At 42.3% G+C, this 25,054-nt stretch overlaps 1 protein-coding gene across 1 annotated transcript; it reads right to left on the bottom strand.

Annotated features, from left to right (window-relative positions):
* Window positions 1-36: 36 nt before the first annotated feature.
* On the bottom strand, window positions 37-23,491 carry LOC123966443 (collagen alpha-1(XXVIII) chain-like; the record flags this gene model as incomplete). Its single annotated transcript, XM_046042605.1, has 16 exons — window positions 37-725; window positions 3,635-3,911; window positions 6,776-6,924; window positions 7,401-7,955; window positions 8,170-8,206; window positions 8,298-8,333; window positions 12,543-12,623; window positions 12,717-12,785; window positions 12,979-13,047; window positions 13,146-13,214; window positions 16,332-16,400; window positions 16,492-16,560; window positions 16,937-17,005; window positions 20,982-21,050; window positions 23,043-23,114; window positions 23,423-23,491. Coding segments are annotated over 16 exons (1,932 nt in total), but the record flags the coding sequence as incomplete, so codon positions are not given.
* Between the last annotated feature and the right edge of the window lie 1,563 nt (window positions 23,492-25,054).

The raw sequence follows: 25,054 nt of genomic DNA, 5'->3' as shown, positions 1-25,054 counted from the left end.
TGATAACCAGCTTAGTGTTACTGGTTCACCCAGAATCGCCAATGTTGGGTTCAGTGAAGACAGGTAACCCAAAGAGACCAAGCTGGACTTGCTTTGTGACACATGCCCCTGGTTTTCCAGAGTAAGCCTGGAGAACAACTATCCAACAATAAAAGGAAAAGTGAAAATAAAATGATTTGCATTTGGGGTGCAAAGTTGAACCAGTCTTTTGATGCTTCTGTCAGTTGGTATTGGTTTTTAGTGGTTACACACCCCAGAGCAGATATAAGTAGTTGTCCAAAATGATCAGACAGCTAGTACATGTGCAGCAGTTCAGAATTGAGCAGGACCACCTACAGTGTGAACGTAGCCTGAGAGACAGGGAGGAGGTCCAGGTCTACTCTCCATCATGTCCTTCACCTGCAGCAGTTTACAGAGTGTGACCACAGCAGCAGCTGCTGGCCTGAACTCTGGTTAAACAGTAAAGCGTGCGTCATTAGTCCATTCTTTTCCTCAGTGACGCTGATAGAGCGTGTTGGCTTTGCATACACCCTTTTCTCCAAACACAGTCTGTTATGTGTAGACGCAGGAATTCCTGCAGTTAGCTTCAGTCTCAAAGTTGTTTGCATTGCCCTGACAGCCTCCATACCAGAACTGTGCGCAGGCATTGGCCTCGGGGTCATAGTACCACTTGACTACGTACTGTCGACAGGGACCTGGGTCCAGAGGCTGACTGCACCCTTCATCTGAAAGGACAAAAAGGGTGCAATGAGTGAATTGTTAGGCTTGGATTAAATAAATTACTGCGTTTGACTATTTCAACATGTGGCAGGTCATTTGTTTAACCTGCGTTGTGCTGATACTAGCATGGACAAAAAAACTAACACCATCTAACATCTGGCTTTTGTCTGGCTTTTGTCTTCAGTGGGAAAGGGTGCAATTTGTGACTCTGCAGTAGTACAGGTATGGATCAGCTCCAGCTCTCATTGGCGGTGATGGAAACATGACACCCAGACGGACATGATCATTTTTGCCCCATTTTGGCGCGACTCATCCATATTTATGTAGTATTAGCATGCTAGGCTAACTCTTTCACAAACACAGTAAACACACGCAGTTTACCCAGATAAAGTTCAAACAGAGACATCTGACAACCTGGTTTTACACTGCATGTGTTTCCATTTGCAAATCATCAAACCATTTACATTTACTCATTTGGCAGACGCTTTTATCCAAAGCGACTTACATTTGAGGAACAACATACAATAATTAACAGAGCATAAAATACAGCACAAGATCTACAACTGACAATACATATTAATAAAAGCAGCAATAAATACTAGTAAGCGCTAATGGCACATATCGCATCAATGGGGTAAATACCTTGGGAAAGAAGTTAGAGTTAAAAAAAAGTGCAATCAATACAAGATCATTGTAGGGGGATAGAATAAGAAGAGCACAGGAAGTGCATGTTAGAGGTTAGTAGTTAGAGGTGTTATAAGAGAAAGTGTTCTCAGAAGAGATGAGTTTTCAAGAGCTTCTTGAAGTTAGAGAGGGACACCCCTGCTCTGATGGCGTGTGGTAGCTCGTTCCGCCATCGTGGTGTCACAGATGAGAACAGGGACTGGGACTGCTTTGTGAGAAGGGACAGCAGAGCCAGACGGCGTTCGTTGGAGGAGCGTAGCGGCCGAGAAGGAACGTAAGTTTGTATTATGGATATTAGGTAGATGGGTGCAGACCCAGTAGTCACTCTGTATGCAGCATTAGTGACTTGAATCTGATTCTGGAGGCCACGGGGAGCCAGTGGAGGTCACTGAGTAATGGAGTGACATGAGGGCTGATCAAAAAACAGGCCCGCTGCTGCGTTCTGAACCGTTTGTAAGGGTTTCACCGCACAAGCTGGGAGACCTGCTAGGAGGGCATTGCAATAATCGAGGCGAGAGATAACCATGGCCTGTACCAGAAGCTGGGTGGTGTAATGAGTGAGGTAGGGCCTGATTTTCCTTATGTTGTATAGAGCAAAGCGGCATGACCGAGAGACAGCAGCAACATGGTCTGAAAAGGACAGCTGGTCATCAATCATGACACGTTTCTCACCACCCTGTTTGGAGTGATGGTAGAGGAGTCAATTTGTAGTTTGATGTTATGGTGGATAGATTGCTTGGCTGGAATGACCAAGAGTTCAGTCTTAGAGAGGTTTAGTTGAAGGTGGCAAGCCTTCATCCATGCAGATATGTCCAAGAGACAGTCCGTGATCCGCGACGAGACGGTGGGATAGTTTGGCGGGAAGGTAGGTAGAGTTGTTCCACTGTGTATTGTGTATTGTTCCACTCAGTTGGTCAACAAGTGTGATATGCAGAAATAATGAAACATGTATTGTTGCTTTTTGAAGGATGATGTTGCTGCCCGTGTTGTAGTTGTCTCTCTGTCTGGGACTCGAGTGCTTTTTGGATCTGATCTAATTATTCTTGGGTTCCTTTTGCATTGGGTCTCTTTTTGGGGGAAAAATATTTTATGCGTGTCAGATTTGGGTACGGATCTGTTTTAAGTCCAAAGTGCTGGATCTGTGAAGACCATGACTTTGCTACATTTTAAATGGCCAGTAAAAATATGGTAGGCTATCTAATAATAATGAAATTATATTAATAATTATTTGTGTTAATCATTTAAAGATTAAAATTATTAAAAGTGTTTCCTTACAGCAGTTAATTGCTTTTCCAACCCTATTGGCTAGATGTCATATCATATTAACACTCTTCCCCTGCTTCCTACAACAGCTGGCGTAAATACATTCTTTTCGTATTAAATTTGAAAAGACAAGAGTTTCCTTCACAGAGTCTCGTGTATCTTTTTTATCAAAAGTTGACAAAGACTGTACAAGTCCGCTGCCTAATTTGATTTTATACCTACCTGGCTTTGCCCGTTTAAAACTAATTAAAACATGCGTAAACTTAGAATACATGCATCTATACGTTCATGCATTAACACACAGCTGCTGGTTGCTGTTAAAATTTTTTATTTTTTTTTAAACACAGAAGTGTTTCAATTTGCATTACAGAAAGAATTACTTCACATTCTTTACTTAAAGTGAAAGTTAAAAGTTGCAATACCACACTATAAAAGTACTCCATTTCAAGTTAAAGCCCTGCATTGATATTTTTACAGTCCTGGAAACAAAATGCTAACTTAAAAGTATTTTTTTTAAAAAGTATTTATGGCTCCTTTGAGCGTTATATGATGATCATAATTGATGCAATAATAATTCTTTTATTTTATAACAATGCTTTATATTTTATAAACTGAGGGTATGTTTCATGTGTAAAATCTGGATCTGAAAAGTAAGTATAACTATAGCTGTCAGATAAAGGAAGTGGAGGCATTTCAATTCCAAAAGGGTAAGCATGTTTTGTTTTGAATGGTGTGTTTGGTTGCTTTATTATTATTCTTTGTTCATTGCCCTAACTGAGAGTTAATTAGTAAGTTAATAACAAGTTGATTATTTGAGAATGGTTGGCAGCAAGATTTATTAATAAAAACAAACACAAGATGTGACAAACAACAACTCAAGATCATCTTTTTGGCTTTGGTACAGCAAGCAATCAAGTGTCATTCAAATCATCAGTGGTATTCATCAGATGTTGTTTTTCTTGTTTACCTGGCACCGAAGAGTCTGTCAGGGATGGTGGAGGGCGGCTCATAGGAGCCTGTTTGCTCTCTGCCTCATACAGCCAGTCAGGTGGAATCTGAGGACCCACCATGGAGGTCACACCAGGGCCCTGCTGCCCCCTGCCACCAGGAGAGGAAAATGTGATGTCTGGCAGCTCGTTCCAAGGCTCCACAAACAGTTTAGTATGAACCGGGTTCTTGTGGGCCCGACGTGACTCCTGGGACTGTGGAGTCGAGGCTGTTACCGTTTCCACAGGGAGTTCAATCTGGGAAATAAAGAAGTTCAAATCAGACACACTTATAGTTCAAGCTGTCACAGTCATGAGTTAACTGTGTGTCTTAGCATAACTTGTATAGCACTCGGGTGATGTTTGTGTTGGTAAAGCAGTTGTCTGGTTGTTGGTCGTTTTGGAGAGCGGAAGTCGGCAGGTGGACGTGGTGGAGCAAGGAGGAGTTGTACGGTTTGGAGGGCAATTCAAATTACTTTTCTGACACACTAACCTTACATGGTGACTGGTATTTGACATCTCAACTTGGCATGCCCTGTGAGAGCTTGGATTGTGATCTGTTAGAAGCAGCAGATAGGTCTCCCCGACAGGGGAGGGCCATGCCGCTGAAAGGGAAGCTAAGTGAAGGAGGAGACAATAAATTTGCTTCAGTCTCTAACTGGTCTCCAGACTGAATGTTTGGTCTCTAACTGAATGTTAGAGGCCAGTCCAGAAGATCTGACGTTATTAAAGTGGTGGTGGATGCTGCAGAGAGATTTCTGAAAGAGGTATATCTGGGACCTGAAGAGCTGCACAAGTATATGAGGCAGAAACTGCACGCTTATGAAAGAGGGAGGGGAAAAGGAAAGAACACAGATAAAAGTGAGGAGTGTACTGGGGAAAGAAGCATGGAAGTAAATTATGATAGTTAAATTGCTGATATTTTACATCTTATAATGACGGAGTTTGGTGGCTAATGGACAGGAATTTAAGAGATTTGTAGAAGATTTACCACAGGTGATTTGTATTCAAGAAACTTGGCTTAAACAATGCTTAGATTTTGTGATTCCTGGATACAAAAGTGTCAGATATGATAAAAACGGAAAATCTGGGGGAGGGTGTGCAACATTTATAAGGTCAGATGTATAATACCAGAAAGTAGAAATCAAGTCTAATCTAGATCTATATCTTTGGGGACAGCACAGGTGGATTAACATAGTAAACCTTTATAATCCAATGTTTACAAATAAATTTAAATGAGTTGGAGAGGGTTATGAAACAAATAGGGATCCCAGTCATTTGGATGGAGGATTTTAACTCCCACAACCCTCCTTGGGGTAGTAGAATAAAGAATACTAATGGGAACACTACAGAGGAATTTATGGACAGGTGGAGATTAGTTTGTTTAAATGATGGCCCACCAACTAGATTCGATATTAGAAAAGTAAATGTACTGTTGTAATAGACTTAGCATTAGCATTCAGTGGAATAGCAAGGGTTGGAGAGAGGATTTTTTGGACAGATATACAATACGAAGTGAGAACAGGGCAGCCAAAAAGTCTTTAATGATTTTTTTCTGAAAGGTGTAATGTCACATGTTGGAGTGGAAGGGAATGAGGTGGCAGACAAGGCAGCAAAAATGGCTCTGAAAAGAAACACTGATTTAGCAGTTTGTGGATCTGGTCTGAATGTCGGTCTGTCATTAAGGAAAACATTACAGCAGTGTGACTGGGACAGACTGGGACACTGAGGACTTGCATTGGACCTGACAAAGATGGGCAAACATAAGGATGGACTCTGTAGAACCTGAACAGTCTGTTAAACGTGTTTATAGAATTCAACAGTGCAAAAGGCAAAGAGAACAACTAAACCCTGTGCTATCAGGAGTTGGAATACAGACAGTTACATTGAGACACATTTTGAATCCTCATGAGAACCAATTGAGGACAGTGGAAGCAGTCATGGACTTTATATCTGCAACAGGATTACACCTCTGAGAATGGTGATGCAATAAAACGCCGCCAAGCAGAAGTACTTCTTAAACGATGCATTGATGAATCGATGAAATGATCTGTAGAAGCTTCGACTACTAAATCATCATTAGCTGCAGCCCTACTATTGACACTGTCCACATGCTCTCACGCTACACATCAGTCTTTTCAAGCAGTGAAGAACATATGCGAAACTGATTAACATTAACTCGCGGAGCCAATCAACTCCGCCCAGCTGATGCAACACCAGAGAACACAGTGATAGTGATCAAGTGAACGCGCTCTGTGTTGTGAGTCCAGACAGTTGTGACAGAGTGGTAACATAACATCTAAAATCATTCAAACTAATAACTGGGGGTGGGCAAAAAAATCCATACAGATATAATATATCGTTATACTTTCTTCCACGATACTGTATCGATATTCCAACCCATCATATCGATACATAAAAATAAGAAAAATTAGCACTTTGACGGTTAGCTCAATGCTAACATATAATGGGAATTTCCATTAACTTTGGTGACCACGTTCTCTTTTTCCCCCCGACATGTCCTTTTTTTTGGGAGTCACAAATGCAACTGGTTGGGATTTCTAAATCGCCCAAAATGTCCATGATTAGGCTATTATCTGCATTCATTGTGTGCGTTTTAGCATTGCTTTGACCAGTACCGGCACTATTACATTTTAGTCTTTTTCTTGCGTACCAGCACTTCTCACAAGCTTGTAATCTTGTCTGCATCTGACTCCCGCTCTTCTGGTAACAGCAGGTCAAAGGCTTTGTCCAGAGAGTGGGTGGGACACCACACCTCCTTGTCCTGAACAGAAAAGTTATCCGCCTCTTCGGGGGAGAGAAGGGCGCAGAACAGCATAGCATAGTTGGAGATATCGTGATGTATCATTTCAAGATTGTCTAGCAATATATCGATTATCACAGAATTGCTGTATCGTGATATTATTGGTATCGTGAGCCATGTATTGTGAATTGTATCGTATGTTGAAGTACCCTGTGATTCCAACCTTTATAGGAGACAGTGTCTGTCTGTCTGTTATCAGACTCGACTCGACTTGACATATTCGTAACCGAAAGACAGAGGTCAACAGTATTTGATAAAGTAAGTTTAATTTTTCAAAATGAGACTAAAGCAGAATTACTTGTATGTTTTCCTCATCTGGGAACTCTGTGGAGTGGCTGTCTTCAGGAGCCTCTGGGTGGGTTTCCATGGGTGGAAAGACAACGTTTGGCAGAAGTGCCACTGCGTCATCCTGCTCACAAATCCGACTCAGTATTTTGCTTTCCAGATCTGTATGAAAATGAACAAAGAAGGGAACATGACATGTTTATTGCTAGTTTCGTCTCCCTTGACTAATTCTCAAGTGACCCTATGAACTGAATACCACAAGGACAACAAACTTAAACAATCCCTGCTCCTGTCACTGTTCATAACACAGCATTACAGGGATACAACATGTAAATAAGATCTTTAAAAGGAAAATCTAGAGATATTATTCACGGACTTTATCACTCTGGCTTTTTTCTATCTGGAATAAACAGAAACAGAGATTTTAGTACTATAGTTTCCATCATTCTTTCTCAGTGATTTGTTTAGCTTGTGTTTCTTTACAATTCGTGCTTGCATATTAATCATGTATTTGCAGAATAATAAAATAATGAGACAAGATCTGAAGTTATAAGGTATAAGTTCTTTGATAAATGTGTCAGCATGTTAACAGTGAACAGTGTGGTTGCTGAATATGTGAGACAACACTGTTTGCTTACTGGTAAGTGACCTGAAGTCATCTATGAGGTAGACGTGCTCTTCATCAGGATCCGAGGCGATTACATTCATCTCAGCCTGGAACTCTTCAAACAGGTGGTCAGTCTTGTTTACGACTCCTATAACAAACATCTCGGTCCCCTGTGCATGGGCCTCTGCTGCTGTATCTTTAAACTGCATGATGTCCCGGGGGTCGGCCTGCCCGTCCGTTAAAACCACAGCCACTTTCCTCACACCAGGCCGCGCGGCCTGAAACAGCTGATTGGCACGATGGATGGCGCTGCCAGTGAAGGTACCTTCACCCAGGTAAGGCATCTTCCTGATGGCGGCCTTGACATCATCCTGGCTGGACTGCTGCTGCAGACTTACTACCACCATGTCTACGTGGCTGTAAAGCACCACACCGATCCGACTGGCTTCTCGGCTTACAGACACCCGGTCAATAAGAGTGTTCACAAAATCCTTCACCAACTCAAAGTTTTCTGGTCCCACACTCTCAGAGCTGTCTATCACAAACACCAGCTCCAGAGGGCTCTCTCTGCACTTCAGACCACAGCCTGGGCAACAAATGTAAGAGGTACACTCAGCTATCGCACATTTCAAAGCATTTTGCATTTATTGGGACTGCATTTTATCATAAAATGTTATGAATATTTTGTCGACTTAATTTAGATTTAGTAGACATTAGTTCCTAACTATGCAACACAAAAAAAGTCTGCCAATGACCGAAGATTATATAGCTATAAAATGCTGATAAAACACATAATTTACCACAGATTTCCCTTATAATCCTGATGACCTCTTCTCTCTGTGTACAAAAAAAAGAAGACGAAAAAAGTCTTAAATTTTTATGTTAAGAGATTAAGCTCAGTATTATTTCTGTCAGTCCCTTTACTCACAGTCAGTCCTGGTTCCCCCTTTTCTCCTGGTCTCCCCTGTAAAATTAGAAAGTATAATGAATACATAGTGTTGGGCTAATCTCTTTAGGACAAGTGCGTGGTGATTCATTAGAAACTATGGAGTGTCAGGTCTTATTTTCTTGAAAGCAAGTTTTTGCCTGCTAGTTTCTACAGCAGAGCTCCTAGAGACCTTCAAGCCCTGTATTTATCAGGTGTCTCAGAATTGCTCCAAGAAATCGCACTGAAAGTCAATTATCAGTCTCAGTCAGTTATCTCAGATTTTTCCATAACAGCTGAAAAAGAAAATGTCAAATGACGTGTGTTTCCATCCACAACCATTATATGGATATTAGAGGGTGGTTCATTGACATAAATGGTGGTGCTAATTCTCCATTCAGGTACACGGTACAAGGATTATTTATTTTGTCACAGTACAACAGGTTATACAGTGAAATTTTGTAATTTTTTAGGGAGTTTGTAACTCTCTTCTGCTACATAGCAGACAATATACATTAATATAAAACCAATTATAAAAATGGTAAACACAAATAAACTATAATCACTGGAGCAGTGCTGAGGATGAATAAGAGTTTCAGAGTCTGATAGTTTGGGGGAAAAAGCTGCTCTGCAGTCTGGTGGTGTGGCAGCAGAAACTTCTATATCTCTTCCCAGAAGGCAGCAGGGTGAACAGGCTGTGGCTGGGTGGGTACTGTCCTTTAGTATCCTTTGGGCTCTGCAGGTACCTCACCTCACCGATATCACTGATGCTCGGTAGATGGGTACCAATGATCTTCTGAGCAGTTTGAATCACCCGCTGCAGAGCCCTCCGGTCCTGGGCAGTGCACATCCCATGCCAGTTAGTGATGTTCCCAGTCAGGATGCTTTCTGTTGCTCCTCTGTAAAAGCTGACAAGAACTTGGCGTGGGAATTTGGCCTTCTTAAGCTTCCTCAAGAAATACAGTCGTTTCTGAACTTTCTTCACCAGCATGGAGATGTGAGACGACCATGTCAAGTTCTCTGTGATGGTGATTCCCAGGAACCTGTGTAGTGAACAACGGTGTGGATTTGTGCATTTTATATTGAATAAATTTGGAGCTACTCTAAATTCCTTTCTCCTCCCCAGAGAAGAAGGGAGAGGGGTCAAAGTTGCTTTCTCTAAGTGCTAGCCCGACCATAAAACTGGCACCTTTTTGATTCCGAAGCTGATAACGCGGGGCCTGACTGTTAAACTGACAAAGGGACACGAACCAGCCATTGGCATCTCCCTGAACAGCCTATCAAAACTGGCCCCCCACACATGTTTCCGTGGCAACTGACCTTATTCTTTGTTTATTACCACATCAAAGGGATACTCCTTGTCTCACCTAGGTGTGACACAATCCAGGACAGCCGAACTTTGAATGGCTAAGGACTGCAGTCTCCAAAGACTCAAAGCATTTAATTAAGTTTAATTAAATCTTTAGTTACCTGATTTACGTTTGCCTCTATTTGAGTAGTTATGTTAACTGTTGTTGCTATCCGTTGTTGATATTAGTGCTGAAAAGAAAGTTACTTGTGCAGTGTTTTTATTTTCAGCAAGACACTCCTTCATCTAATGTAATCCAAGCTTTCCTCATGTAACCTGAGCTCCCCCAAGTGGACGAAATAAGTATTACATGCCCTCGTTGGAAATGTCGTTAAATGTATAAATATCCTGACCAATAATGTGACAATTGTTTCCTGTTACCAAATGCCTAGAACAGTACAACCGTTCAACCATTGAGGTTCGATTGTGGAAAATATTTTATTATAATACGTGCAAATAGATTTCTTTTAAACATTAAGTTTAGAAAGGCAGTCCCTTGGGAAACCTGAGACGCCCCCTGGGGAACCACGCCTCAGGCATCAAAAGAGCGACCTCTCGAGACCTCTCGTGACCTCTTCTCTTCGCTGTTGGCTCTCTTCCACTCTGCTCGGCTCCCTGGACGCTTCGGCACATGTGCGGCGTGCCTCGCCAGGCAACGCCCTCAGTCGACCAGCGAAACAGGCCCTTTTGTTTCGCCTGAAGCTACACACCTGAAGTGCCGCGACATCGATCTGCCTTCAGTTTGTTTTATTTTCTTTATTTCTTTTGTTTGTTAAAGTTATCAGTCCGTTAAGTTACACTGGACTAATTCAGGAACGACAAAGTTCCATTTTAAGCCTTTTTCGTCGAGCCAACTTCACCGAGGTCAGACCAAGCCACGTGGTCTCGCCAGCTACAACGAAGGAAACCTGAAAACAACCGAATTGCCAGACGGAGGAGGCGTTTTCAATCAGACACGGAGAACCCCGGAGAATCCCTAGCAAAAAGCCAGGATCGGGCAGCTAGCGTGGGACCCGTGCAACAGGCCAAAAGCAGGCTGTCGACAAGCAGTAAGACTTAACACACGTTCTGTGATCAGATGCCCATTTTAACTCCTAAACTATAGCATTAGTTTACTTTCATTAGCTCTTCTATGCCGTACGAGTCAAATGCTTCCCACAATCGAACCTCCAGGCTCATTGTTCAGCAAATGTTTATGTTCCCTGTATCCAACCATCTTTTTATCACCTTAGTAATAAATTCACTGTAATATAATCAAGAGCTGTGTGTGCTGCCTATTTCTAGTTCCTGTCAAGAGAGTTGACCCTTTAGATACAAGACTGACGGGCTGATTTAAGATAATTGAGCGATTATTAACTAACTGATCACTAGTAATAATTGTATAATTATTCAAAACTACCTAGAGATCTGGAGACTCTAGGATTATAACAACTCCAGTGGTGCCCTTAACAAGGAACATTGATTTTATGAATCTTAAAAATTCATAATTGGGTATCAATTCTCATAAACTTATTAAATTGCATAACTAAATTTTAGGTCTGCTACACCTGAAACTGTTCCCCTGCTCCACCTCAGCTCCACTGATGTAGACAGGAGTGTGTGTCTATATCTCCTCCTTCCTAAAATCAATGATCTGCTCCTTGGTTTTGCTGACATTGAGCAGTAGGTTGTTCTCTGAGCACCACTCTGCAAGATTATGAATTTCCTGATATGAAGTCTCATTGTTTGAAATCCGGCCGATGATGGTGGTGTCGTCCGCAAACTTCACAACAGAGTTCTCTCCATGTCGGGGGATGCAGTCGTGGGTGTGCAGTGTGAACAGGAGGGGGCTGAACACACGGCCCTGGGGGGCTCCTGTGTTGAGCACTAGAGTGGAGGAGGTGAGTCCGCCAATCCGAACTGACTGGGGTCTGTTTGTGAGGAAGTCCAAAAGTCCATTTGTCCAAATTTCACTTCTCTTACTTCTAACAAACTAGACTACTACTACTTCTACTTCTTCTTCTACATACGTATTCAGTGTAGTGACGAAATGTGCTCTGTAGAACAGTTTGTCCATTTGGGTTACTGTAGAAACATGGCAGAGCAACATAGCAACTTCCATGTGTGATGGAAATAATTTCCATTTCACATGACAGGGGACCCGCAGTGTATAGGTAGAAATGGCTCATTCTAAGTTGGATAACTATGACCTGGATGACTGAGAATCTTCATAGACATCGGCTCATTCTAAGGTAATAAAAACATATTGGTTCATTATGTAAGGTATTTATACACCACTGGAAACATAGTTATGTATATTATATTCCATTTCTGTCAATAGATCCTCCTAAATATTACACACTGGACCTAATGGAATGCACTGCTTTCTACCAAAGTTTATTTTGTGTTACTACCACTAGGAGGCACCAAAGTCAGAAATGTCGAAATCCTACAAATATCAAAGGAACGTTAAAATCAAGGGCAACTGGACTAGGTTGAAGAAACTCAAACGTTTCGCCTCCCATTACTGAAGTAGCCTCTCGGTGAAACGCCCTTGATTCTAACCGTCTTTGGATGACTATGACCTTGATGGCTGCAAACTCCCTACAAATAGGGACTTTAAGAATAGGATCTAATTAGTAATCAGTTTTGGACCAGTCGATACTAATGACATTGATTGATGATTGTATCCGCCTGAAAAGGCTGAAATATAACACATTATTCCAAACCTGGAAATGAACACCAAAACCGGGAAGTTCCATTTTACATAAAAAGAAGAAGACATCAGTGCCTAAAAGAAGAACTGTGCCCCAAAACAAATGAAAAAGAAATCATTCACAGGCAACTATGATCATCACAGACCTTTTGAGGAACAGTTTAGGAGACCATGAGGCATTTGAAGTGGTGACATGCTATGTTACCATCAGTCCAGTAGAGCCAGGTTCTCCATAGTCCCCCTTTTCTCCTTTCTTTCCCCGGTCTCCAGGAATGCCTCTATCACCCTGTGTGTGTCAAATCATTATAGCAAATTTGGAGAACTGGTAATGAGAGGCAATATGTAATGCAACCATCGGTACAGGCAGTATTGTTTGTACCTTCTCCCCTGGAAGGCCATCCCCTGGCGCCCCCCGAGGGCCCATTGGGCCCTGAAACCCAGGTTCACCCTAAGAATAAAGATGGATGAACTGGTAAACATGATAAAGGTATCATCAGCATATAGACTTATCTTATGGACAGTGGTCATCCTTGCAGAACAAGAGAATGGATCAACATGGTCAGCTGTAGCTGGGTGCTGAATCCTCAAAAACAAGTACATAACCAATTCTTGGTGAACGACAAGTGTTTTTTATTGCCAACCTTTGGTCCCTGGATGCCCTCTCCTGGAGGCCCTGGCAGACCTGGTGGACCAGGCTGTCCTGTAGAACCCTAGAAATACAATTCATTACAGCAATTGTCAGAAAAAAATGGTTTATAAAAACAATAGAAATTGTTTCAATTTCTTCATACTGTATACACACACTGACCTTTGGTCCATAAAGTCCAATTCCAGGAGGACCTGATGGCCCCAGCACCCCTGGTATGCCTCTGTCACCCTGACCCACAAATCAGACAAACTCGGACTAAGAATCCTTTCCACTACTTCTCCATCTTATACAGCCCACAAATGATTTTGTTTTTTCCATTTCCATTTCTGTCTTTTAATGTCCAGTCCGTATCACCGACAATATAAGTCAACAGTCTCTGGTTCTAATCAGATCACATGGCCTACCATACAGGTGTGTCTCAGAAAATTTGAATATTTTTTTCTGTAATTTCTCATCTCGTAATGTAGCTAAGTGTCTCATCACATCCCTTACAGTTTTAACTCAGAAAAAAATTTATTTTTTCCCCGTAATTTAAGTCGAAACATGACACTTTCATATATTCTAGATTCATTTCATATAAAGTGAAATATTTCCATTTTTAACCATGATGATTACAGCTTACAGCTCATTGAAATCAAAAATCTATAACTTAAAATATTTGAATATTAGTATAAAGACTACAAAAATATTGACCTTCTGAAAAGTTAAACAGTTCTAAAAAAGGTTAATTTATGCACTAAGCACTTGGTGGGGGCTCCCTTTGCACACGTGACTTAATCAATGCAATGTGGCATGAAGGCAATCAGACTGTGCCTGCTGAGGTGTTATGGAAGCCCAGGTTGCTTTGAAAGCTGCCTTCAGCTCATCTGTATTGCTGGGTCTGGTGTCTCTCATTTTCCTCTTTACAACACAGTTCAGGTCAGGCGAGTTGGCTGGCCAATCAAGAAGAGTAATACAATGGTCAGCAAACCAGTCATTAGTGGTTTTGGCCCTGTAGGCAGGTGCCAAGTCCTGCTGGAAAAGGAAATCAGCATCTCCAAGAAGCTTGTCAGCAGATGGAAACATGAAGTGCTCTAAATCTCCTGGTAGACGGTTGCATTGACACTGTAAAACACAGGGACCAAAACCAGCAGATGACATGGCACCATAAATCATTACTGACTGGAAATTTGACACTACATTTCAAGCAGCTTGGATTCTGTGCCTCTCCAGTCGTCCTCCAGACTCTAAGACCTGGTTTTCGAAATTAAATGCTACTTTCATCTGAAAAGAAGACTTTGGAGCAACGGTCCAGTTCTTTTTCACCTTAGCCCAGGAAAGACGCTTCTGACGTTGTCCCTTGTTCAGGAGTGACTGGACACTAGGAATGAAACATTTCTAGCTCATTTCCTGGACACATCTGTGCCTGGTGGCCCTTGATGCATTGACTCGGGCCTCAGTCCACTCCATGTGAAGCTCTCCCAAGTTCTTGAATTGGTTATTCTTGACAATTCTCTCAAGGCTGCGGTCATCCTGTTGCTTATGCACCTTTTCCTACCACACTTTAACCTTCCAGTCAACTTTCCATGAATATGCTTTGATCCAACAATTTGTGAACAGCCAGCCCTTTCATCTTCTGTGGCTTACCCTCCTTGTGGAGGGTGTCAATGAGTGTCTTCTGGACACCTGTCAAGTCAGAAGACTTCCCCATGATTGTGGTTCTGTGTACTGAACCAGACTGAAAGATGAAAAGCTATTCTCAGGTCAACATTTCTGTATTATACATTCTTTATTCTAATCAGTGTTGGGAGTAATTGCGTTACAAAAGTAACGCACAAAAGTAACGCAATTACAGTAATGTATTGCTTTTTGCTGTAACACAGTAATATAAGGCATTACTAAATAAAAATCGGTAATATTATACCCGTTACAATCTCAGTAACACGTGTTACAACACACTTTAACTCGAAATTAAGTGGTGTTTGTTTTTTTAACAATAAACCATTTGTCACCAGAAAAACAAATCCAAAGAGGTAAAAGAGTGACGTTATTTCCTGTTCTGGGAATCAGATGGTCGAAAAATGTAGGCATGGTGCAAACTATGGGGGAGCTCCGCTCCTCTCAACAAGATGGTAGCTCCCCTGATGGATCATGCGTAAATAGATTTCTACAGGCTGTGTGTTTGTGCTTTAACAAATTACTTTAATGATCAGAGAGGCTGCTGTCAGCTCATCCTGACCGATCCTGTCGGATTGTCTGGAGATTCAAATAATCAGTGACTTTATGTTGCTGTACCTCCTGCGTAAATGCGCACAGTGTCTTTCTTAATGGGGAAGACACTTTCTTAACGATTTATCCTATTTCACCCATCCACCCTAGCCCACACCCCTGCTACTTATCAGAAGGTTCATTTTTATGACAAAGACTCGATCCCCGATCCGTGGATAGCTCTGCACATCACTAGAACCCACCTATGCAGGCAGATCTTACCATCAGAAGAATGCGCCCATTAAACAACAGTTTAAGTAACGCAAAAGTAGTGTAAAGCATTACAATTCAGAGACAGTAATATTGTAATATAACTAATTACTTTCAAATGACAGTAACTAGTAATCTATAATGCATCACATTTTGGAAGTAACTTGCCCAACACTGATTCTAATATTCTAATATTTTGAGATTTGGATTTTTGACTTTCGCCCTGCGATGGACTGGCGACCTGTCCAGGGTGTACCCTGCCTTTCGCCAAATGTAAACTGGGACTGGCTCCAGCCCCCCCGCGACCCTGTGCACAGGATAAGCAGTTGACGATGGATGGATGTTTGATTTCCCAGAGCTGCAAGCTGTAATCATCAAGAATAAAACAAAAAACAGCCAGAAACATTTCAGTTTATATGAAATGAATCTAAAATATATGAAAGTTTCACTCTTTGAATTAAATTACAGGGGGAAAAAAACTTTTCATGATATTCTAATTTTCTGAGATGCTCCTGTTTATTTACACGTCTGCAGTTCTTCCCCAATTTTTGTGCTTTTGGTCTGGTTTGATTGAAAGTAGCTTAGATGTGTTTGCTGTTAATAACATCTGAATACCCTCAAGCAAAATCTTCTTTTCGCAAATGTATGACTATAATTTTCCTTTCAAATTTTATTCTCATAAATTTACCACTTTAACCTCAGAGCATATTCACATTTGTTTATCATACATTTGCAACATTAATCTCAGCCGTTCTTAATTTTTTTTTCAGAACATTCTCAGGTTTTGTTTGTTTTTACCTACAAACACTACAGTTCTCCTGAGCTTGAATGTCCCTCTGAGGACTTTCCCTCACTTGATGACTTAATGAAGTAACACTAGTGCTCCACCTTGGGTCCAGGTAGTCCTTTCCCTTCAGGTCCCATCTCTCCTTGCACTCCTGGTAAACCAGGCAGCCCCTAATGATGAAGTAAGATGTTCATTTACAAACCCTTCTTTCTTATGCATTGAATATGAGATAATACAATTATACCCCCGTTTCCCTGTCACCTGTGGTCCTGGGAAGCCATCTCCCTTCATTCCTGGTGGCCCCACAGGTCCATGATTTCCTTTGTTACCCTGAAGGAGGAACAGGAGAACAGTGAAAATAATGAGAGGGACAAAGACAGTAAGAAAATTCTGTTGTTTGTACATATTAGCATAAAATCATTTTGACCTGCAGGTTTGTATATTGCAAACGTACGGTAATGTGGTATGACTGTGACCTGAAAAATCCAATAGCATTTTTTTGCCTTTATTAGATAGAAACAGCTGCAGAGAGAGACAGGAAAGGTGGGACACAGAAACAGGATGGCATGCAGCAAAGGGCCCTGAGGGAACTGAGCACTAAGAAAGATATTTTAAAAATATGTGCCATCAGCTAGTATAACACTACTACACAGTGCACTGAGGTGTGATAAATTGATAGAGTGATTAATTTCTGAGTTAGTGTTACCTTCGGCCCAGTGATTCCTACTCCAGGTTCTCCAATAGGTCCAGCTGGTCCTACAGGCCCAGGATCTCCCTGTTATTTGGACAAGTGAACAACAAGCTCACAATTGTTTATATTAATGCATTCTGACTGGCTCATAATATAAGCAAAACTGTTTATTTATTTAGACACTTCTAAATTGTCTTTTGTGTTATATATCTGTTGTAGTACCTCATCCCTTGTGTTTTCATTTGTTTCCCCCTTCCTTGTGTTTCCTGTCTGTTCTGTACGTCTCTCTGTGTTTGTCTGTGGCGTGGTCAAGAGTTCTGACACTATGACAATATCGGAAGACTTTACACTATGTAACGTGCGTTTGACTTCAAACTCCTTGTGTTTCTGTGTAAAGCACCAAATTAGCATAACACTGCTTCACTGTGTAAACTTGACACTGTGTAAACTTGACAATGCCTTGAGGCTGATACAAGAGAAGTGAGTAAGGCAGGAAAAGAGAACAACTCACCCCTCCTGCTCAGGTGGCAACAGCTGACTGAGTGGGATACTTACTGGGATAGTTTTTAACCAGGGCGTAGAATTCCACGTCCATATGGGACTAGTATCATACAGTCCAGATGACTGGGATGACCTTGCCCAAGCCATTAGTTTGTTGTTGAGGGTACATGATAATCATCACCAACCTTTTTCTTTGTCTTTATTTCTCATGCAGATTATCATTATCACATCCTCACTATTTACAGATTTGAAAATGGCCTTCATAAATGTGGATATTTGTGTGAAAGCATTATAACCCACTCTCATAACATACCTGCTTATGTGAGGTGGGGAATGGGGGGTGATAATTAATAAGCTAGAATCAGAGAATGTTTCTTAAAAAAACCAAACAAAGGCGAGCTGGTACTGTGCAGTGGAAAAGGGGCTTCACTAAAATCAAAGGGCCTCCGCTCAGACTAGCTTGGTTTGAGGGCGCGCCTGACCCCGCTAGCCGCTCGGCAAGCTTTATGACGCGTTTTCATTGTGATGTCACAAGTAAAGGAAGTGAAGGGCTGGACTACAAACGAGCTGTTTTCAGGCAGTTCAGAGCAGAGCTTTCTGTGGGAGATGGGAACTCCCTTTGGGCTGGACTTTTTCACTTTGCAAACCTATTACATGCACAAAAAAGATATATAACTCAATAAAGGAGAGGGGAAAAGCCAAAAAGCAGAATACCACCTCTTTAAGTAGCTGTGGCCATCATTCCCAATCGCACATTATAACACATAACTTAATTTCTGAATTTATTTGTTTTGGGGTTTTTCTATGTATAAATTACTTGGGTTCTTACCACAATCTGGTGAAAATGTTACATCAATAGCACCTTTAGAAATTTTTTACCGAGAAAAATGGTGATGTGTACATATTTTACCTGCTGTACAGATTGCTCAACAGCATCTGGACAGGACCACTGCTTTAAATTAATTTGGCTTACTTTCTCACACAAATGAAAGCAAAGGTCAAACAGGAAGTGAGTCTAAGTGTGTAATGGATATTTACAGCAGACAAACTGAATATTCATTTTAACACTTTCTCTTCCGAATAAGGTCGGTGAAGATGGGTTTTTATTGATTTATTGATTGATTGTCACGCTAGCAAAATCACTCATCCTTTGATCACAGCAATGAGGTTGATGAGTAATTGTTATTATAACTGGCTTTTTGTAGAGTGCTCCCATGTATCTCCTGAGTTTGTGTTTCATTTTTTGTGAATGACCTGGCTGTGCTGATACTGGACTCCGGTATTTGGATCACTGCTACACCACAGTTAGCAGTGCCTATACGCGCTCCACTGGGTCACTCTGATCACGTGATGGTCCATCTGATTCACGCTTACAGGCGAAAACTAAAGCTCTGTAAACTCGTAACTCGTTAAAGTACAGGTTTAGCAGGGAGGTGCGAGAAGCTAAACGACTGTACTCAGAGAGACTAAAGAACCAGTTCTCTGCAAACGACGCCACTTCTGTCTGGAGGGGGTTCAGACAGATCACTAACTATAAACCCAAAGTCCTCCACTCCATAAACGATTCTCGCCTGGCAAATGAGCTGAACCAGTTCTACTGCCGCTTTGAGAGTCGATCAGACACCATCCCCCGTGACTCCTCCGCTCAGCTTCAGCCTTGGTCCACCACATCTTCCCCTCCCTCCTCAGAGCTGGCCAGCTCCACCCCCTCCCCTCCACTCTCCATCACAGAGAGGGAAGACAACGGTCTTTTCAGGAGGCAGAAACCCAGCAAAGCAGCTGGGCCGGACTCTGTCTCCACATCCACCCTGAAGCACTGTGCTGATCAGCTGTCTCTGGTGTTCACAGACATTTTTAACACCTCACTGGAGACATGCCATGTGCCAGCCTGCTTCAAAGTCTCCACCATCATCCCTGTCCCCAAGAAACCAAGGACCACGGGACTAAACGACTACAGACCCGTCGCCCTGACCTCTGTGGTTATGAAGTCCTCTGAACACCTTGTGTTGTCCCACCTAAAATCCATTACAGACCCACTCCTGGACCCCCTGCAGTTCGCCTACAGAGCCAACAGGTCTGTAGATGATGCAGTAAACATGGCCCTTCACTACATCCTCCAGCATCTGGACTCCCCAGGAACCTACGCCAGGATCCTGTTTGTGGATTTCAGTTCTGCTTTTAACACCATCATCCCGGCCCTGCTGCAGGACAAGCTCTCTCAGCTCAACTGACGGACAGGAAGCAGCACGTGAAGCTGGGAAAACATGTCTCTGATTCCAGGACCATCAGCACCGGTTCCCCTCAAGGCTGCGTTCTTTCCCCCCTTCTCTTCTCCCTGTACACCAACAGCTGCACCTCCAGTCACCAGTCTGTCAAGCTCCTGAAGTTTGCGGACGACACCACCCTCATTGGGCTCATCTCAGGTGGGGACGAGTCCGCCTACAGGTGGGAGATCGACCATCTGGTGACCTGGTGCAGCCAGAACAGTCTGGAGCTCAACGCTCTGAAGACAGTGGAGATGGTCGTGGACTTCAGAAAGAGCCCAGCCCCACCCTTCCCTATCATCCTGTGTGACTCCCCTGTCGCCACCGTGGACTCCTTCTACTTCCTGGGCACCATCATCTCCCAGGACCTCAAGTGGGAGCTGAACATCACCTCCCTCACCAAGAAGGTCCAGCAGAGGATGTACTTCCTGCGGCAGGTGAAGAAGTTCAGCCTGCCAAAGACAATGATGGTGCACTTCTACACCACCATCACTGAGTCCATCCTCACCTCCTCCATCACCATCTGGTACGCTGCTGCTAGGGACAAGGGCAGGCTGTAGCGTATCATTCGCTCTGCGGAGAAGGTGATTGGCTGCAATCTTCCTTCTCTTCTGGACCTGCACGCCTCGAGGACTCTGAGGCAAGCAGGAAAGATTGCAGCTGACCCCTCCAACCCCGGACACAAACAGTTTCAGACTCTCCCCTCTGGCAAGAGGCTGCGGTCCATCAGGACCAAAACCTCTCGCCACAAAAACAGCTTCTTCCCGTCTGCAACTAGCCTCATTAACAACCCCCGGTCCCCCACTGACACTCCCCCCTTGCAAACGATACAAATGTCTCTGCACATGTAAATACTGTTTCATCTCGTGTCGTGCACAGACCTGGCACATCGCACATATTTGTTGTTGATTGTTGATCTTTGTTGTGGTATATTTTTATGTTGTCAGTTTATATATTTATATGTACACAATATTCTCTTCCATTGCGTTACTTCTGCACAGACCCAGAATAATGCTCATGTATATATCTGCAACGTTGTTCTTCCATTCCATATTTATTATATTTCTACATTTATTTATGTTGACTGTATGTTTGTTTGCGTGTTGCACCTTATCACCACAGCAAATTCCTTGTATGTGTAAAACACTACTTGGCAATAAAGCTCCTTCTGATTCCTTCCTTCTGAATGCAAATTAGCAGGACCAAGCTTGTCAGTCAGGGTGTGTGTTTAAGCATGTATGTGTGTATGTGTGTGTGTGTGTGTGTGTGTGTTCTGATTTACTGGCTGTCATCACCTTTGATCCTTGTAAACCTCGGCCAGCAGGTCCAGGTAGGCCCACCATTCCTGGGCTGCCAGGCTCTCCCTGGATAAAAAAGTCAGTAAAATGTCAGACATTAAGTGTTTGTGTCAGGACCATGCAAGCAGAGCAAACATGTTATGTCTTTTCTCAAACACATCACAAAAGCCTTTGTCTCAGGAGCTGACCATTTGAATGCAAGTATTTGATAAAGATTTACATGCAGTGCTTGAAGTAGGCCCATACGCATTACCAGCACTTTTTACTCTACATTTTACTCTTTGGCTTACTGGCACTTCTCACAAGCTGCCGGTAGGCCTACTCTTTGCTGCCGTCTCCATATCAGGTTCTCTGACTCACTCTGTGACGCTCATCTGTTCCCGTTCTCTCATGCCTGCTGATCTCTGCCGGCAGAGTAGGGAGAAACTCCGGCGCCTTTCATGCAGACGTGTGCATAAAGTAGTCAATTTCACTTTTCATGAATCACAGCATGGATGGGGCAGGACATTAAAAAAAGGTTGACAGCCATTGGGCACGCTAGGGACATGTCACAATCAGAATGTCCTGACCACATTTTGAAATGGCTGATTTTGTCCCCATCACTTTTTGAAAGCATTTGTTAAAAATGTTCTGAAAAATAGCTTGCAATGACAAATGTTAAATAACAAAGGAAAAGGCTTTGAGAAATTTAAAAATAGAAGAACAAATTTGCATTGTCCAAAAAAAGTAACTTAACGTAAAAAAACAAAACAAGCTACTGATTACTGCACTGTATTCTATTCTATTCACCAAATCCAATACAGATCGGATTTTGGGAATGCAGCCTCAGTCTGGATGGTCAGATCGGAAATGATGCAACTCTGACTTCACTGTAGAGGTGCTGTTCCCCCGCCAGACAGAGCCGTGATGAACAAAAAAGCTCCACAAAGGCCATTATTAAACATGTGGCTCTCTTCCTCCTCTACCTTGCTATCATGTGCTCACAAATTCCCTTTCTTACACCTGAAATCCACCGGGTCAAGAGCTCTCTTCTCAGTTACGTCCATGCTACTTATCGGAGCGGAAGCAGTAGAGCGAGCGAGCGAGAGAGAGAGTGAGTGTTGTGTCATGGAAAGGACAAAAAGTCTTGAACATTTGTCATAATTCAGGAGAGATGTGACCCTGGGAGTAAACCGGGAGAGGGCGATGAAATACGGGAGTCTCCCGTGAAAATCATCAGGGTTAGCAAGTCAGAGCTAACCGAAGCTAACCTTTATGGCCACATTTAAACTCTAAAGTGAACTGTCAAACAACAAAATCGGATCTGGGAAACAACTGGAATTGAGCATTAAGGCCTGCAGTGTGAATGTCGCCAAACTAACCTGGCACATACTAACCTGAACATGACAAACTGAGACATCTGTCAGTCAAGGGAGGGACAACCCAAAACTGCCCAAAATAGCCTGCCAGAGGAGCTAAGAATGTCTCAAACCATGAATACATTCTAAATATTAATCTTAAAACATACCTCTTTAGCTTAGTATTTTCTTACCCCTCTTCTAGCTTGCTTAATCTTACTAAGACTTTATGCTTGCGTGCATAGCAACTATTGTTTATGTTTTTCTCTTGTCTCCTTCTGTCCTAATGATTTAGTTGGTTTCAATATATTTTTAATCCTTTATTTGATTTCTATTTATTTTTATTCCTTTCATGAAGTTATTTACATATTTATGTCTGTTTTATTTTATGCTACTACTGATGCCTGTCTTTTTGCATCCTTGCGCATTGTTAACCAACTAGTCGCAAAATTTTAATAATGTTTGCCATTTGGTGCTGGGCAGATAGAACTTTTCTTTACCAAAAATTAGGTTAAGAGAGGAGAACTTTTATATTAAAAATCACTCAATTTTTTGTTTTTCAGCTCAAACAACGTACTTTTTTGGTTCCCTTTCACTACTCTCATTTCCAGCAGCAGCAGACAGCTGTTTTTACAATACGAACACTATGTTACAATTCCACCTACTGTGAGCAGACGTGAACCTGAAAGTACTTAGGAGTATCCTGTACACTGTAACATACCTTGGCTCCAGCAGGTCCAACTGGACCTGGAGACCCTGAAAGTCCCCTTGGCCCACGGTCACCTCTGTCTCCCTGTGAAATTTGAAAAGCTCACTGACACATCAGCTCTGAAAGGTAAATACAACTAAGTACAATAATTCAGTTGGTCGTATGCCTGTTTCAGTGAAATCTTTGTCCAGGTATGTAAATATGGACTTCTTCACTTTGAATCCTAAGTAACTATTTACCTACGTGGTTTTACACCTTGTATTACCAGGAAATCCTCATGTGAGGGCTATTATAACAAAGCAACACTTCTTCATGTTGAACAAACAGCAATCAGGATATCCTCCATGTTACTGGAAATATACTTTGGAAGCAGCTGCACCATGGCAGATTACCTTTTCTCCAGTGATGCTTTTGCCTGGTGCCCCCTCTAGGCCTCGCAGACCTGGTACACCCATCTCTCCCTGGATTAAACAGCAAGTCAAACTGTGTCACAGCATTCCACAAACCAAATGTTTCTAGTGAATCAAAAGCTTGTTTGTGATGCGTCTGAGTGTTCTGAACATAGAAGTCCACTGAAGGTAAAACAAGCAGATAAAACTGAGCTGATGTGATGCACATATTCCTGACTAAAGTGCTGGAAGTCCACATACAGATAAAATACATTAAAATGATAGTCACTATAACATGAAATGCACAAGTTAAAATGAAAGTAAAACAATAAAAAAGGGCTGGTAGATCAGATCAAATCTGAAAAGGTTTCAGGTGGGACCTAAAAGGAGACAGCCTGATGTCCTCAGGCAGGTCATTTCAGAGCCTCGGGCCCCTGACCACAAAGACTCTATCTCCTCTTGTTTTCAAGCTGGACTTGGGGATGCTGCACAGAAGACCCCTGCCAGAGGATCTAAGGCTTTGCGCAGGATTGTAAGGGGTTAAAAGATCAAAAATATATTCTGGAGCCAGGCCACGAAGAGCTTTAAAACAATCCTAAAACAAACAGGGAGCCAATGTCAAGAAATTAAAATGGATGTGATCATGGGCGTAAATTTCATCTCACAGTAGGGAGGGACAATAAACATAAAATTTCTCAAGAGCAATTTTTGAAGGGGACACAAATAATACAGCCAAAATTGTACTTGTATAGGATAAACGTAACTTAAGTTCATAGGTTCACCACGCGGCCATATTATCCTAAATAACTTGTGTCCTCTAGGCTACATAGTAATTTAGGTTTCTTCTAGGATAGAGGATCTCTCTCTCTCTCTCTCTCACTCTCTCTCTTATATATATATATATATACACACACACACACACACACACACATATATATACACTCACCTAAAGGATTATTAGGACCACCATACTAATACTGTGTTTGACCCCCTTTCGCCTTCAGAACTGCCTTAATTCTACGTGGCATTGATTCAACAAGGTGCTGAAAGCATTCTTTAGAAATGTTGGCCCATATTGATAGGATAGCATCTTGCAGTTGATGGAGATTTGTGGGATGCACATCCAGGGCACGAAGCTCCCGTTCCACCACATCCCAAATATGCTCTATTGGGTTGAGATCTGGTGACCGTGGGGGCCATTTTAGTACAGTGAACTCATTGTCATGTTCAAGAAACCAATTTGAAATGATTGGAGCTTTGTGACATGGTGCATTATCCTGCTGGAAGTAGCCATCAGAGGATGGGTACATGGTGGCCATAAAGGGATGGACATGGTCAGAAACAATGCTCAGGTAGGCCGTGGCATTTAAACGATGCCCAATTGGCACTAAGGGGCCTAAAGTGTGCCAAGAAAACATCCCCCGCACCATTACACCACCACCACCAGCCTGCACAGTGGTAACAAGGCATGATGGATCCATGTTCTCATTCTGTTTACGCCAAATTCTGACTCTACCATCTGAATGTCTCAACAGAAATCGAGACTCATCAGACCAGGCAACATTTTTCCAGTCTTCAACTGTCCAATTTTGGTGAGCTCTTGCAAATTGTAGCCTCTTTTTCCTATTTGTAGTG

The sequence above is a fragment of the Micropterus dolomieu genome, unplaced genomic scaffold, assembly GCF_021292245.1.
Source record: "Micropterus dolomieu isolate WLL.071019.BEF.003 ecotype Adirondacks unplaced genomic scaffold, ASM2129224v1 contig_13455, whole genome shotgun sequence".
NCBI classification, from domain to species: domain Eukaryota; kingdom Metazoa; phylum Chordata; class Actinopteri; order Centrarchiformes; family Centrarchidae; genus Micropterus; species Micropterus dolomieu.
This window is presented reverse-complemented; position numbering and strand designations above follow the sequence as displayed.